Genomic DNA, 12,416 nt, shown 5'->3' on the forward strand with positions numbered 1-12,416 from the left:
GTTAGGGTTAGATGGTTGGGTTTAGAACTATCACTCGTGTTAGAGACAGGGTGTGGTTAGGGTTAGATGGTTGGGTTTAGGACTATCACTCGTGTTAGAGACGAGGTGTAGTTAGGGTTAGATGGGTTGGGGTTTAGAACTATCACTCGTGTTAGAGACAGGGTGTGGTTAGGGTTAGATGGTTGGGTTTAGAACTATCACTCGTGTGTAGAAACGGGGTGTGGTGAGGGTTAGATGGTTGGGGTTAGAACTATCACTCGTGTTAGAAACGGGGTGTGGTTAGGGTTAGATGGTTGGGGTTAGAACTATCACTCGTGTTAGAGACAGGGTGTGGTTAGGGTTAGATGGTTGGGGTTAGAACTATCACTCGTGTTAGAAACGGGGTGTGGTTAGGGTTAGATGGTTGGGGTTAGAACTATCACTCGTGTTAGAAACGGGTGTGGTTAGGGTTAGATTGGTTGGGGTTTAGACTATCACTCGTGTTAGAAACGGGGTGTGGTTAGGGTTAGATGGTTGGGTTAGAACTATCACTCGTGTTAGAAACGGGGTGTGGTTAGGGTTAGATGTGTTGGGGTTAGAACTATCACTCGTGTTAGAAACGGGGTGTGGTTAGGGTTAGATGGTTGGGGTTAGAACTATCACTCGTGTTAGAGACAGGGTGTGGCTAGGGTTAGATGGTTGGGTTAGAACTATCACTCGTGTTAGAGACAGGGTGTGGCTAGGGTTAGATGGTTGGGTTTAGAACTATCACTCGTGTTAGAGACAGGGTGTGGCTAGGGTTAGATGGTTGGGTTTAGAACTATCACTCGTGTTAGAGGCAGGGTGTGGTTAGGGATGGAGGCGAACAGCGTTGTCTCGGTGTTAGTAAAGTCTATGAATTGCCATCTTTTGTGAACCCCAGGACGGTGATCGCGGCAACGATACAAAGATCCCCCGTATAGCCTGAACAGACTGTAGGGGCAAGTGCTGCTAGCGAGTAGCAGCACTAGCTATGTGGCCAGCACGGCGCCCGGCCGCCTTTGTCTCCCCCAATGGCCATGTTTGGTACACACCGCACACCAGGTACTCATTCGATGCCGAGTCGACCTAGGGGAGGGGGGGCCCAGGATCGGTTCAGATCATCGTCACAGGCGTTGGTGGCAGCGATCCGTTGGGTTTTCGTAGCGCAATGCAACGCTAACCGCTGCGCCACCGCTCCCCAGCACCGAGCCCATTCCCCCTGCCACGGGCTATCCCACAGCGCCCTCTGCTGCCGCTACACCCCCCCCCCCCCCCCCCCCCCGGCTCTGCTCACCTATGAACAACAAAATTACTTACACGGTACAAGGGTTACTGTCTGTTAGGGGCCGTCCATAAATGACGTCACGCGATTTTGGATGATTTTGACCCCCCCCCCCTCGTTACACGGCATCACAAATAGTCAGACCCCCCCCTCAAATATGACGTCACATAGCTGTGCCCACCCCCCCCCAAATAAAACATGCTTCAAAACGCTTTAAACTATTGTGATTGTAGTGCGTAATTAATGTGGCGCTGCACTCTGATGTTGTCGGAGAAAACATTTATTTAAAAGTCTGTTTAATTAAGTAGAACGTGTTGTCTATATTTATTTAAAGTTGCGCATTTTGATGTGACATCACATTTCTCAAATCTCCCCCCCCCCCCGTCACACATCGTAACAAATTTCTGACCCCCCCCTTCCCTAGGTGTGTGACGTCATTTATGGACGGCCCCTTACAGCCGTTTTCTATCCACTGAAAAATAGCCGTATAGCTCAGTGGTTTCTTCAGAACCCGATAAGTAGATCTAAGGGTCTCTAAGTCGATGGGTCTCTATGTATGAAGTCTATGGATCTCTGTGTAAGTCGATGGGTCTCTATGTATGCGGTCTATGGATCTCTGTGTTCAAAGACAATGCATATATTATCATCGTGTGTTTTGTTTGCATTTCGACTGCAGGTGTTGTGGTTAATGCAGACATGAATCCTTGTAAAAAGGTTTCAGCTTTGTTGCAAGAAAAAGGGGAAAACCCCTATTATTATATTTGGGTACTGGCAAAGGAGGTCTAATGATGAAGTATGTATCGAACTCGCTGGGCTTGTGAAGCCGATTTCATAACGCGTGGCTGTCACGCGGATTCGATCCCATGTATCTCAGCGTCTCTGACCCCGATTCTAATCTCTTTCACACCACAACGGTTTACCATGTTAGCTCGTATGTATCCGCAGCATGAATGTCGAATCTCTTTCGCACCGTACGTAGTCAGCCGTGCCAATCGGAGGTGTCGGGGGAAGGAAAACTCAACATAAAGACCAGTTCTAAAGAAATGCGTTTTAAAATCGAGATTTAAAAGTGCATCGTTCCATTGGCTTTCTAATACACTGGTCAACAACAAAAACAATTGTGGACTTTTGCAGCTGTTTTAGACTAATTTCAGGGTGCTGATTCCAAATCTGATCTCAGATTTGCTCTATCACATCTCACTTTTATGCTATCGGCATACTCCATTTCATTGATTTTACCCGAAATTAACTCTGTCACTTATGATTGCAAGTTGTTGCGAGTCAGTGACTGCTTTAGTGTTAAAATATGGTGCTGTATTTTTAGGACAGTGTGTTCATAATATCATTTTATGTAGATATCCACATTTATTTAATCTTTTTCTTCTGCAGTTTTTATTGAAAATGCAATATTTGATATCTCAAAAACCTGATGTGATAGAGAAAACCGATGCCAGATTTGGAATCAGCACCCCACAATGACCTTAAACCCGTTGGAATACCTCATGCCAGAAAAAAGTGTGTTGACCAGTGATATATCGGAGGGGAAAGCGTCTGCACGTATGCACGTTCAACTTCTTTCGCACCGTACGTATCCAAACCGTGCCAATCGGAGGTGCGTGGTAAGAACGACGAACACGATTAGGTCGATAGTCGCTTGACCCGAACACCTGAACTCTGACACGAAAGAACGACGTAGACAAAGGTCCCCCGTACAGCGCGAACAGACTGTCGGGGCAAGTGCTGTTAGCGAGTGGCAAGCAGCACCTACGAAGGCGGCCGGCATGACATCCGAGAGGTGGCGGAGGGGAGTGTGTGTGGGGGGGGGGGGTGCCCAGCGCCACGTTCACAATTCCGACGGAGACTCCAGACGTGGACGAGTGTCACGGATCTTTAATTCACATGGAAACCCACCCACACGCATGAACCCCTCCCTACACACACGTGAACGCCCTTCCGAATCACGAGCCCTCACGTCCCCTCCCCACACACATGAACGTTCCCTGCCCCCCACTCCCCACCCCCCACTTCGCCCCCCCCCCCCCCCCCCGGACACAGCTGTACCCAGCCGCAGTAAAATTCAGGGGCAATCTTGCAATTAATTGGCGGAACGTATTAACCCGGAACAATATTTATCCGTCTATATGTATAAAAAAATATTAAATTTCTCCGTATGTACAAATCAATTCGAAATAATTATCTTTACCTAAGATTAAGATTTGTTTTTGTTTCTGCTGCTGCTGCTGCTGTTCTTGTCGATTCATCTCCGATGGACGATGCTACTCACCGCATCGGCCCTGACGTCCAAATCAAGCAACCCCGCTTGTGCCAGGCTAGGTGCAGCAGCAGCAACACCGAATACCTCGTCTCATCCGTGTAGAATAGGAGGGGGTGGGGGAGCGGTGGCGCAGCGGTTAGCGCACTGTGCGCTTGTCGTTGCCCGGAATATCGGAGGCAGTCCGTGGTGATGCGTGTCTCTCTCTCTCTCGCTCCCCCCGTGGTCGCGTGGATTTTTGTCTCCGGGTCTCTCCGGTTTTCCCCCCCCTCCACATTCAGAGTCAACGTCACGCGTTTTGCGAGAAGTTGGATGCTGCTATGAATGTCCGCACGACGATGATGATGATGACGATGATGACGACAATGATGATGATGATAACGATGATGATGACGACGATGACGGATGATGATGATGATGACGACGATGATGATGATGACGACGATGATGATGATGACGACGATGACGATAATGATGACGACGATGATGATGACGATGATGATGACGACGATGATGATGATGACGATGATGATGATGATGATGACGATGATGACGATGATGATGATGACGATGATGATGATGATGACGATGATGACGATGATGATGATGACGATGATGATGACAAAGATGACGATGATGATGATGGGCCCACTTCGTGTCAGCTATCATTTGTGATGGCCAGGTCGCTTCTAGAAAGAAACAAAAGCTATGTAGCAGCTTAGTGGGCCTTGCCTGCTAAAATAAAAAGGTTTAGTCTTAGTTCATACTCTTTGGTTCTTTCGGTAAAGTCACGTAGGTAGAAAACAAAAACATAAATCACGAGGCTTCGATCGCAGCACAAGCAATCGTCGTGAGGTGGAAAGATACAGCGGTAGAACTGCCGAACAAGAAAGGGCTTCTGCAACAAGAGGTCATATCTACAGGTGTGAGGTGGGTGTCACCCAAGGGTAAGTGGGAGGGGTCAGAGGTGGAAAGGTGTCCCGTCGCCGCACACATGCGCAGCAGCTGCGTTCAAGGGAGAGATTGACATCTCTGACCCCGGTTGAAAGCTTTCGTGACTGCAGGGATTCATCTTCTTGGTTCTTTCGGTAAAGTCACGTAGAATGTAAACCGCTCGCCAAACCTCCTACGCATTTCACAAGTAGTACTAATCGCATATCTGCATTTCCCATACATATGCTAAATTCCTCTTCATATGCAAATTATTTTGTCTGAGCGCTCTTCGCCCCTCCAACCCAGCTTAAATAGTCGCTCTAAGCCTGGGGCGTCTCATTCAGACTCTGTCTTCTCGACAGACCTGTTCTCCACCTGAGGACGGCTGCTTGCGTTGTGGCCGAAACGTCGTGAGAATTGTTTTATTATGTTTTATTTTTGTTATTTTATTGTTTACATTTTACGTGACTTTACCGAAAGAACCAAGAAGATCTCTGACCCTGCCCACTGACCCTTGGGTGACACCCACCTCACACCTACACATATAACACTGGTCAACAACAAAAACACATTATTTTCTGGCCTGGACTTTTGCAGCTGTTTTAGACTTATTTCAGGGTGCCGATTCCAAATCTGATCTCAGATTTGCTCTATCACATCTCATTTTAATGCTATCGGCATACCCCATTTTCATTGATTTTACCCGAAATTAACTCTGTCACTTATGATTGCAAGTTGTTGCGAGTCAGTGACTGCTTTAGTGTTAAAATATGGTGCTGTATTTTTAGGATAGTGTGTTTATAATGTCATTTTATGTAGATAGCCACATTTATTTAATATTTTTCTTCTGCAGTTTTTATTGAAAATGCAATATTTGATATCTCAAAAACCTGATGTGATAGACAAAAACTGATGCCAGATTTGGAATCAGCACCCCAAAGTTACCTTACAACCGTTGGAATACCTTATGCCAGAAAAAGTGTGTTGACCAGTGAATAATCTCTTGTTGCAGCAGCCCTTTCTTGTTCAGCAGTCCTACCGCTGTATCTTTGCACCTGATGACGATTGCTTGTGTTGCGATAGAAACGTCGAGATTCATTATTTATTTTTCTACCTACGTGACTTTACCGAAAGAACCAAAGAATATGGATTCCTGCAGTCACGAATGCTTCAAATCGAGATTGAGTTTTAGTTTAACCAACCAAAAGTGGCGAAGTATGGACAAACAACCCCACCCCCCACCACCCCTGCACGCCCTACCCCCTATGACAGCCAAAGCAGAAATAGATAAATAATATTGGGTCTTTCGGTTCAAAGAACCTATCTACGTAGATATGTTCAAAGAATCTACGTGACTTTACTGAAAGACCCAAGAATATGAATTATTCCTGCAGTCACGAAAGCTTCAAGTCAAGAAATCGATATCTTACATTGAGGCGTTGTTGTTGGTGGTCAGCTCCCGTTCAAAGCCAGCGGTGGCATTTACCTGGACGACCTGCGGGTAAAAGAGAGCTCCAAGTCTCGTCGGATTTCTCCGCGAGAGATGAGGATTCTGACCGTCTGACGTTCCTGTGGCGGGGTGATTTGAGAATAACTCAATCTGCTCACAGCCCCCCCCCCCCACCAATCGTATTCTGTTGATGGCCCCCCACACCAGTATAAGACCCCCCCCCCGCACCGCGCACGCCCCCACCCACCACAGCCTTCCCCGTGGCACCACCAATGCCCCCAGGTGAGGTATGTACAGGTGATCTCCCACACCTGTAGGGCACATCAGCGGCGTAGGTGCCAGGTGTTGCACAGGTGTGCACGGGGGAGCGGTGGCGCAGCGGTTAGCGCGCCGCGCTACGGACCCCGGCTGCCCGAGTTCGGTTCCCGCTCACGGCCAACACCAGTGACGGTTATCTGAACCGGTCCTGGGCCTCCCCCTAAGTCGACTCAGCCTCAATGAGTACCTGGTGAGGTGCGTAAACATCGCCACTGGGGGAGACAAAGGCGGTCGGGCGTGGTGCTGCCCCCCACCCCCCACCCCTCGTGTACCGTGCTGTCCTTCGTAGGCACTACTCGCTGACAGCACTTGCCACAACAGTGTGTTGAGGCTACACGGGGGATCTTTATCTTTGTCTTGCACAGGTGTGCTGCAACTCCTTGTGTGTACAGGTGTGAGGCTACTGTCCACAGGTGTGTACTGGTGCACTGCTGCAGGTGCGTACAGGTGTGAGGCTACCGTCCACAGGTGTGTACTGGTGCACTGCTGCAGGTGTGTACAGATGTGAGGCTACTGTCCACAGGTGTGTACTGGTGCACTGCTGCAGGCGCGTACAGGTGTGAGGCTACTGTCCACAGGTGTGTACTGGTCTACTGCTGCAGGTGTGTACAGGTGTGAGGCTACCGTCCACAGTTGTGTACTGGTGCACTGCTGCAGGTGTGTACAGATGTGAGGCTACTGTCCACAGGTGTGTGCTGGTGCACTGCTGCAGGTGTGTACAAGTGTGAGGCTACTGTCCACAGGTGTGTGCTGGTGCACTGCTGCAGGTGTGTACAGGTGTGAGGCTACTGTCCACAGGTGTGTACTGGTGCACTGCTGCAGGTGTGTACAGGTGTGAGGCTACTGTCCACAGGTGTGTGCTGGTGCACTGCTGCAGGTGTGTAGAGGTGTGAGGCTACTGTCCACAGGTGTGTGCTGGTGCACTGCTGCAGGTGTGTACAAGTGTGAGGCTACTGTCCACAGGTGTGTGCTGGTGCACTGCTGCAGGTGTGTACAGGTGTGAGGCTACTGTCCACAGGTGTGTACTGGTGCACTGCTGCAGGTGTGTACAGGTGTGAGGCTACTGTCCACAGGTGTGTGCTGGTGCACTGCTGCAGGTGTGTAGAGGTGTGAGGCTACTGTCCACAGGTGTGTACTGGTGGACTGCTGCAGGTGTGTACAGGTGTGCCGCAGCAAATGTAGGTGTGTACAAGAATCCCCCGCGATAAGGTTCCACGTGCGTTGTTTTGCAAATACATTGCCGATTAATAAGGGAACATATTTCCGTTTAAGTGTAATGTTTCGCATATGCGTTGTTTAAAAAATGTATATCAACACGTAGGCTTTCGCGACCGATATCATCCATTATAGAGGTTAATTTTTTTTGTTAGATCGCGTAAATATATACATGTGTGTCGTTAAAACCCGCCACCACCCGACACAGCCAATTAGTATCCCTCTATTTAAGGAACGAAGCAGGAGGATTTCTCTACAAGTCTGGCTGCCGCCTGATGATGCCGGTTGTAATTACCGGCGAAACGTCGTACTTAGATTGTAAATCTTCTTGGTTCTTTCGGTAAAGTCACGTAGAAGGGAAGTAATAAAATAATAAAAATAAAACATAATAAATAATTCTCACGACGTTTCGGCCACAACGCAAGCAGCCGTCCTCAGGTGAAGAACAGGTCTGTCGGGGAGACAGCGTCTGAATGAAACACCACCACGCTTGGAGCGACAATTTAAGCTGGGTTGGAAGGGGGGAAGGGCGCCTTGACAAAATAATTTGCATATCAAGATGAATTTAGCATATTTATGGGAAATGCAGGTATGTGATTAGTACTACTTGTGAAATGCGTAGGAGGTGTGCGGGGGGTTTCAAAGTCATATTATGTAAATGTTGTGGATTTGCTCTCTAACACACCGGTGTTGCTGTACTAGTAACGAATCGGCCACGTTCTGTTTACATCACAAACATTACTAATTGGCTGTGTTGGATGGTGGCGGGTTTAACGACACATTTATATTCACGCAACCTAACCCAAAGAAAACCTCTATTATGGATCGAAAAAATATATATTTGCGCCAAAAATGTTTGCAACATTTTTTTTAACTCGGAACGCACACGGACTATGTTGCGATGTAATGCCGCACGTTGGGCGAATATTCGCGTACCACCGAATATCGTTCCGTCACGTGATCCGCCTCCTTGTCTGCCAGACCGCCATCTTGTGTGATCGCAGCGCACGTGGTTAGGTAGAAATGTCGCGTTCGGTGAGTTTTTTTTACAGTACAAAGGCCTTAGAAAGGTGAGTGCTAAATGCACGGAAAATTATGTTAGCGCTTCTGGCAAGAAAAGGCGAAAGGTAAAGAATCTCAACGATAAATCAGAAGTTTCAAGTCGTTATAAAGCATGTGAAAAGGCTGTCGATATTTGCGAGAATGCGTGGCCTTCGTCTGCATAACTCCACAGTCGTCGATCAATAAGCTTTGCTTTACCATCTCTGGTAAGTTTTATCGAATTATTTGTATTTTTTATTCGTTAAAATCTATGCTACCTGATGGGTTTCTTTTTAAATAAACTTCACGACATTTAGTCACGCATTTTATTCCTGAAATGTCGGTTAGGAACTCAACCCCTTACTTTAAGATGTTTATGGGAATTTAGAGTAGTTCGCTTTTAAGTTATTTCGAGTTAAGTAGCATTTCTCAGGAACACAACCCTTATGTAGAGCGGGGGATTCCTGTACAGGTGTGTACAGGTGTGCTACTGCAGGTGTGTACAGGTGTGCTACTGCAGGTGTGTACAGGTGTGCCACTGTTCCTGAAGGTGTGTATAGGTGAGTACAGGTGTGCTATTACAGGTGTGTACAGGTGTGCTTCTGCAGGTTGTACAGGTGTGTACAGGTGTGCTATTATAGGTGTGTGCAGGTTTGCTACTGCAGGTGTGTACGGGAGTGCCACTACTCATGCAGGTGTGTTAAGGTGTGCCACTGGTACTGCCGGCGTGTTTAGCTGGTGTGCCACTGCTACTGCAGGTGTGTACAGGTATGTACAGGTGTGTCATTACAGGTGTGTACAGGTGTGCCACTGTTTCTGCAGGTGTGTACAGGTGTGCTACTGCAGGCGTGTACAGGTGTGCTCCTGCAGGTGTGTACAGGTGTGCTCCTGCAGGTGTGTACAGGTGTGCTGCAGGTGTGTACAGGTATGTACAGGTGTGTCATTACAGGTGTGTACAGGTGTGCCACTGTTTCTGCAGGTGTGTACAGGTGTGCTACTGCAGGCGTGTACAGGTGTGCTCCTGCAGGTGTGTACAGGTGTGCTCCTGCAGGTGTGTACAGGTGTGCTGCAGGTGTGTACAGGTATGTACAGGTGTGTCATTACAGGTGTGTACAGGTGTGCCACTGTTTCTGCAGGTGTGTACAAGTGTGCTACTGCAGGCGTGTACAGGTGTGCTCCTGCAGGTGTGTACAGGTGTGCTCCTGCAGGTGTGTACAGGTGTGCTGCAGGCGTGTACAGGTATGTACAGGTGTGTCATTACAGGTGTGTACAGGTGTGCCACTGTTTCTGCAGGTGTGTACAGGTGTGCTCCTGCAGGTGTGCACAGGTATGTACAGGTGTGTCATTACAGGTGTGTCATTACAGGTGTGTACAGGTGTGCCACTGTTTTTGCAGGCGTGTACAGGCGTGCTCCTGCAGGTGTGCACAGGTATGTACAGGTGTGTCATTACAGGTGTGTCATTACAGGTGTGTACAGGTGTGCCACTGTTTCTGCAGGCGTGTACAGGTGTGCTACTGCTGGCGTGTACAGGTGTGCTCCTGCAGGTGTGTACAGGTGTGCTCCTGCAGGTGTGTACAGGTGTGCTGCAGGCGTGTACAGGTATGTACAGGTGTGTCATTACAGTTGTGTACAGGTGTGTCATTACAGGTGTGTCATTACAGGTGTGTACAGATGTGCCACTGTTTCTGCAGGTGTGTACAGGTGTGCTACTGCCGGCGTGTACAGCAGGTGTGCTCCTGTTGTGCAGAGTCACTGAGTCTCCCGCTTGGTGAGCACTGTGTGGGATGTGTGGGATGGGGAGGGTGGGCGACCCTCGTGGGGCAGGGCCCCCCCCCTCATCTTGTAGGGATCGGGACCCCCAGGGGGGGAGCTCCCGGGAGGAGACGGGAGCGGCGTGTCCGGGGTGGCTGCGACGCAGAGACACGCACCACACGCGCACACAAAGACAAAGATCCCCCGTGTAGCCTGTAACAGACTGTTGGGGCAAGCGCTGTTAGCGAGCATCTACGAAGGCCGGCACGGCACACGAGGGGGTGGGTGGCCAACACCACGCCCGGCCGCCTTTGCCTCCCTAGTGGCGTTGTTTACACATTGCACCAGGTACTCATTTGAGGCTGAGTCGACCTAGGGGTGGCCGAGGACCGGTTAAGATAATCGTCACTGGTGTTGGCCGTGAGCGGGAATCGAACCTGGGTCGCCAGATTCGCAGCGCAGCGCTAACCGCTCCACTACTGCTCCCCACGGACGCGCACAACAACAACAACCGCCATTCGCCACTAAGTGGCGGTGACATCACCACGACGCTTGTGCCAGGCCATGTGCACCTTGAGGCCACGTGAAGTGTCGAACGCCCGCTGGCAGGAGGTCACGGGGCAGACCCGACCCTGCAGGTGCCACGGGTCGACTCACTGAGATGACCGAGATGACTGGCTGATGCACCACCTGTGCCCCCTACTGTGCCAACTTGCTGTGCTTTAGCCACCCGGCGCTCCGCTCGTTGTTGTGAGCGTCGCTCCTCTATCCCTCCGTTGTTGTTGGAGGGCGCAGCCTTGCCTGCCGGAGGAGCTCACCGATGGGACTTTGCCCAGATCTTTCAAGGATTTGTGAGCTCCTCACACAATCCAGCCTGGTTAAACCCAGGATGGATCGTAGGCAGGCCAGCCTAAATGTTCCTAACCAACGTGCACACACACAGACACACAAACACAAACAGCGGTGTGCTACATGGTGGTGGTGGTGAGCGTCTACTCACACAGGTGAGCGGTGTGCTGCATGGTGTGCTGCGTCGCCATGGGGTTGCTGATGATGACCGGGTGCCCACTGCCAGAGTTGCCCAGGAAGTGATGCGGGGGGTCTGGGGAGCGGGAAGGGGGCGGCGGCTGCTGCTGCTGCTGGTGAGGGGGGTGAGCGGGCAGGTGAGGCAGGTGAGGCAGGTGGGGCAGGAGCTGGGGGTGAGCGGGGTGAGCGGGGTGAGCGGGCGCCTGGCCGGCGGGTGCAGCGTCGGCCGTCACTCCTGCGCGCGCACAAAGACAAAGGCCCCCCGTGTAGCCTCGAACAGTCCGTTGGGGCAAGTGCCGCTAGCGAGCGCCGGTACGGCGCATGAGCCGGTGAGGTGGCCGGCAACCACGCTCGCTTTGCCTCGCCGGTGCTGATATCTACTACGCACTGCAACCAGGTACTCATTTCAGGCTGAGCCGACCTAGGGAAGGCCCAGGACCGGTTCAGATATTCGCCAGCGGCGTCGGCGAGCGAGCTGGCGGCCGGGTCCACGCTAACCACTGGGCCCACCGCTCCCCGGCACTGCCGAGGATTTCTCTCGGCCACTTCGTGTTTGGCCGTCACTGAGATTTAACCGCAGCAGGTCGACGGCTTCACAGCCCAAACCCGTGCCAAATTCAAGCGGATTTGGAATCGCCCTGAGCAGCAATCTTCCTCTTCCGCCCTTCCTCCTCTATCCATGACTCTAGGCCAGGGGTCGGCAACCTCTCAAAGCAGAAGAAGACGAAGAGCCGTTTTTTGTCTTGGTCTTTGACCAAAATAGCACGGGCAGCTAGCTACTTGTACACACAAACACAGCAAGCGGTCACACAGCCAATGACAACACCACGCATTCTGACTTGAATAGACAAAATAGTTTGAGAGCCGCGTCACACGCTACAGCAACTTGTACACACAAACACAGCAAGCGGGCACACAGCCAATGACAACACCACGCATTCTGACTTGAATAGACAAAATAGTTTGAGAGCCGCGTCACACGCTACAGCAACTTGTACACACAAACACAGCAAGCGGGCACACAGCCAATGACAACACCACGCATTCTGACTTGAATAGACAAAATAGTTTGAGAGCCGCGTCACACGCTACAGCAACTTGTACACACAAACACACCAAGCGGGTA

At 50.5% G+C, this 12,416-nt stretch overlaps 1 protein-coding gene across 3 annotated transcripts in view; it reads right to left on the reverse strand.

Moving 5' to 3' along the window:
* Positions 1-3,725: 3,725 nt before the first annotated feature.
* The window catches only part of LOC133355806 (hepatocyte nuclear factor 4-gamma-like), a 73,571-nt gene continuing 64,880 nt past the window's right edge, over positions 3,726-12,416 (reverse strand). For all 3 annotated transcript variants that reach the window (XM_061573190.1, XM_061573189.1, XM_061573188.1), the window contains exons 10-11: positions 11,265-11,525; positions 3,726-10,419 (exon numbers count right to left, since the gene is read on the reverse strand). In XM_061573190.1, coding sequence (XP_061429174.1) covers positions 10,262-10,419; positions 11,265-11,525 — 419 coding nt within the window. In that variant the 3' untranslated portion in view covers positions 3,726-10,261. The remainder of the gene's footprint in view (positions 10,420-11,264; positions 11,526-12,416) is intronic.

The sequence above is a fragment of the Lethenteron reissneri genome, chromosome 52 (genome assembly GCF_015708825.2).
Source record: "Lethenteron reissneri isolate LAM-NWPU_2019-01 chromosome 52, ASM1570882v1, whole genome shotgun sequence".
Taxonomy (NCBI): domain Eukaryota; kingdom Metazoa; phylum Chordata; class Hyperoartia; order Petromyzontiformes; family Petromyzontidae; genus Lethenteron; species Lethenteron reissneri.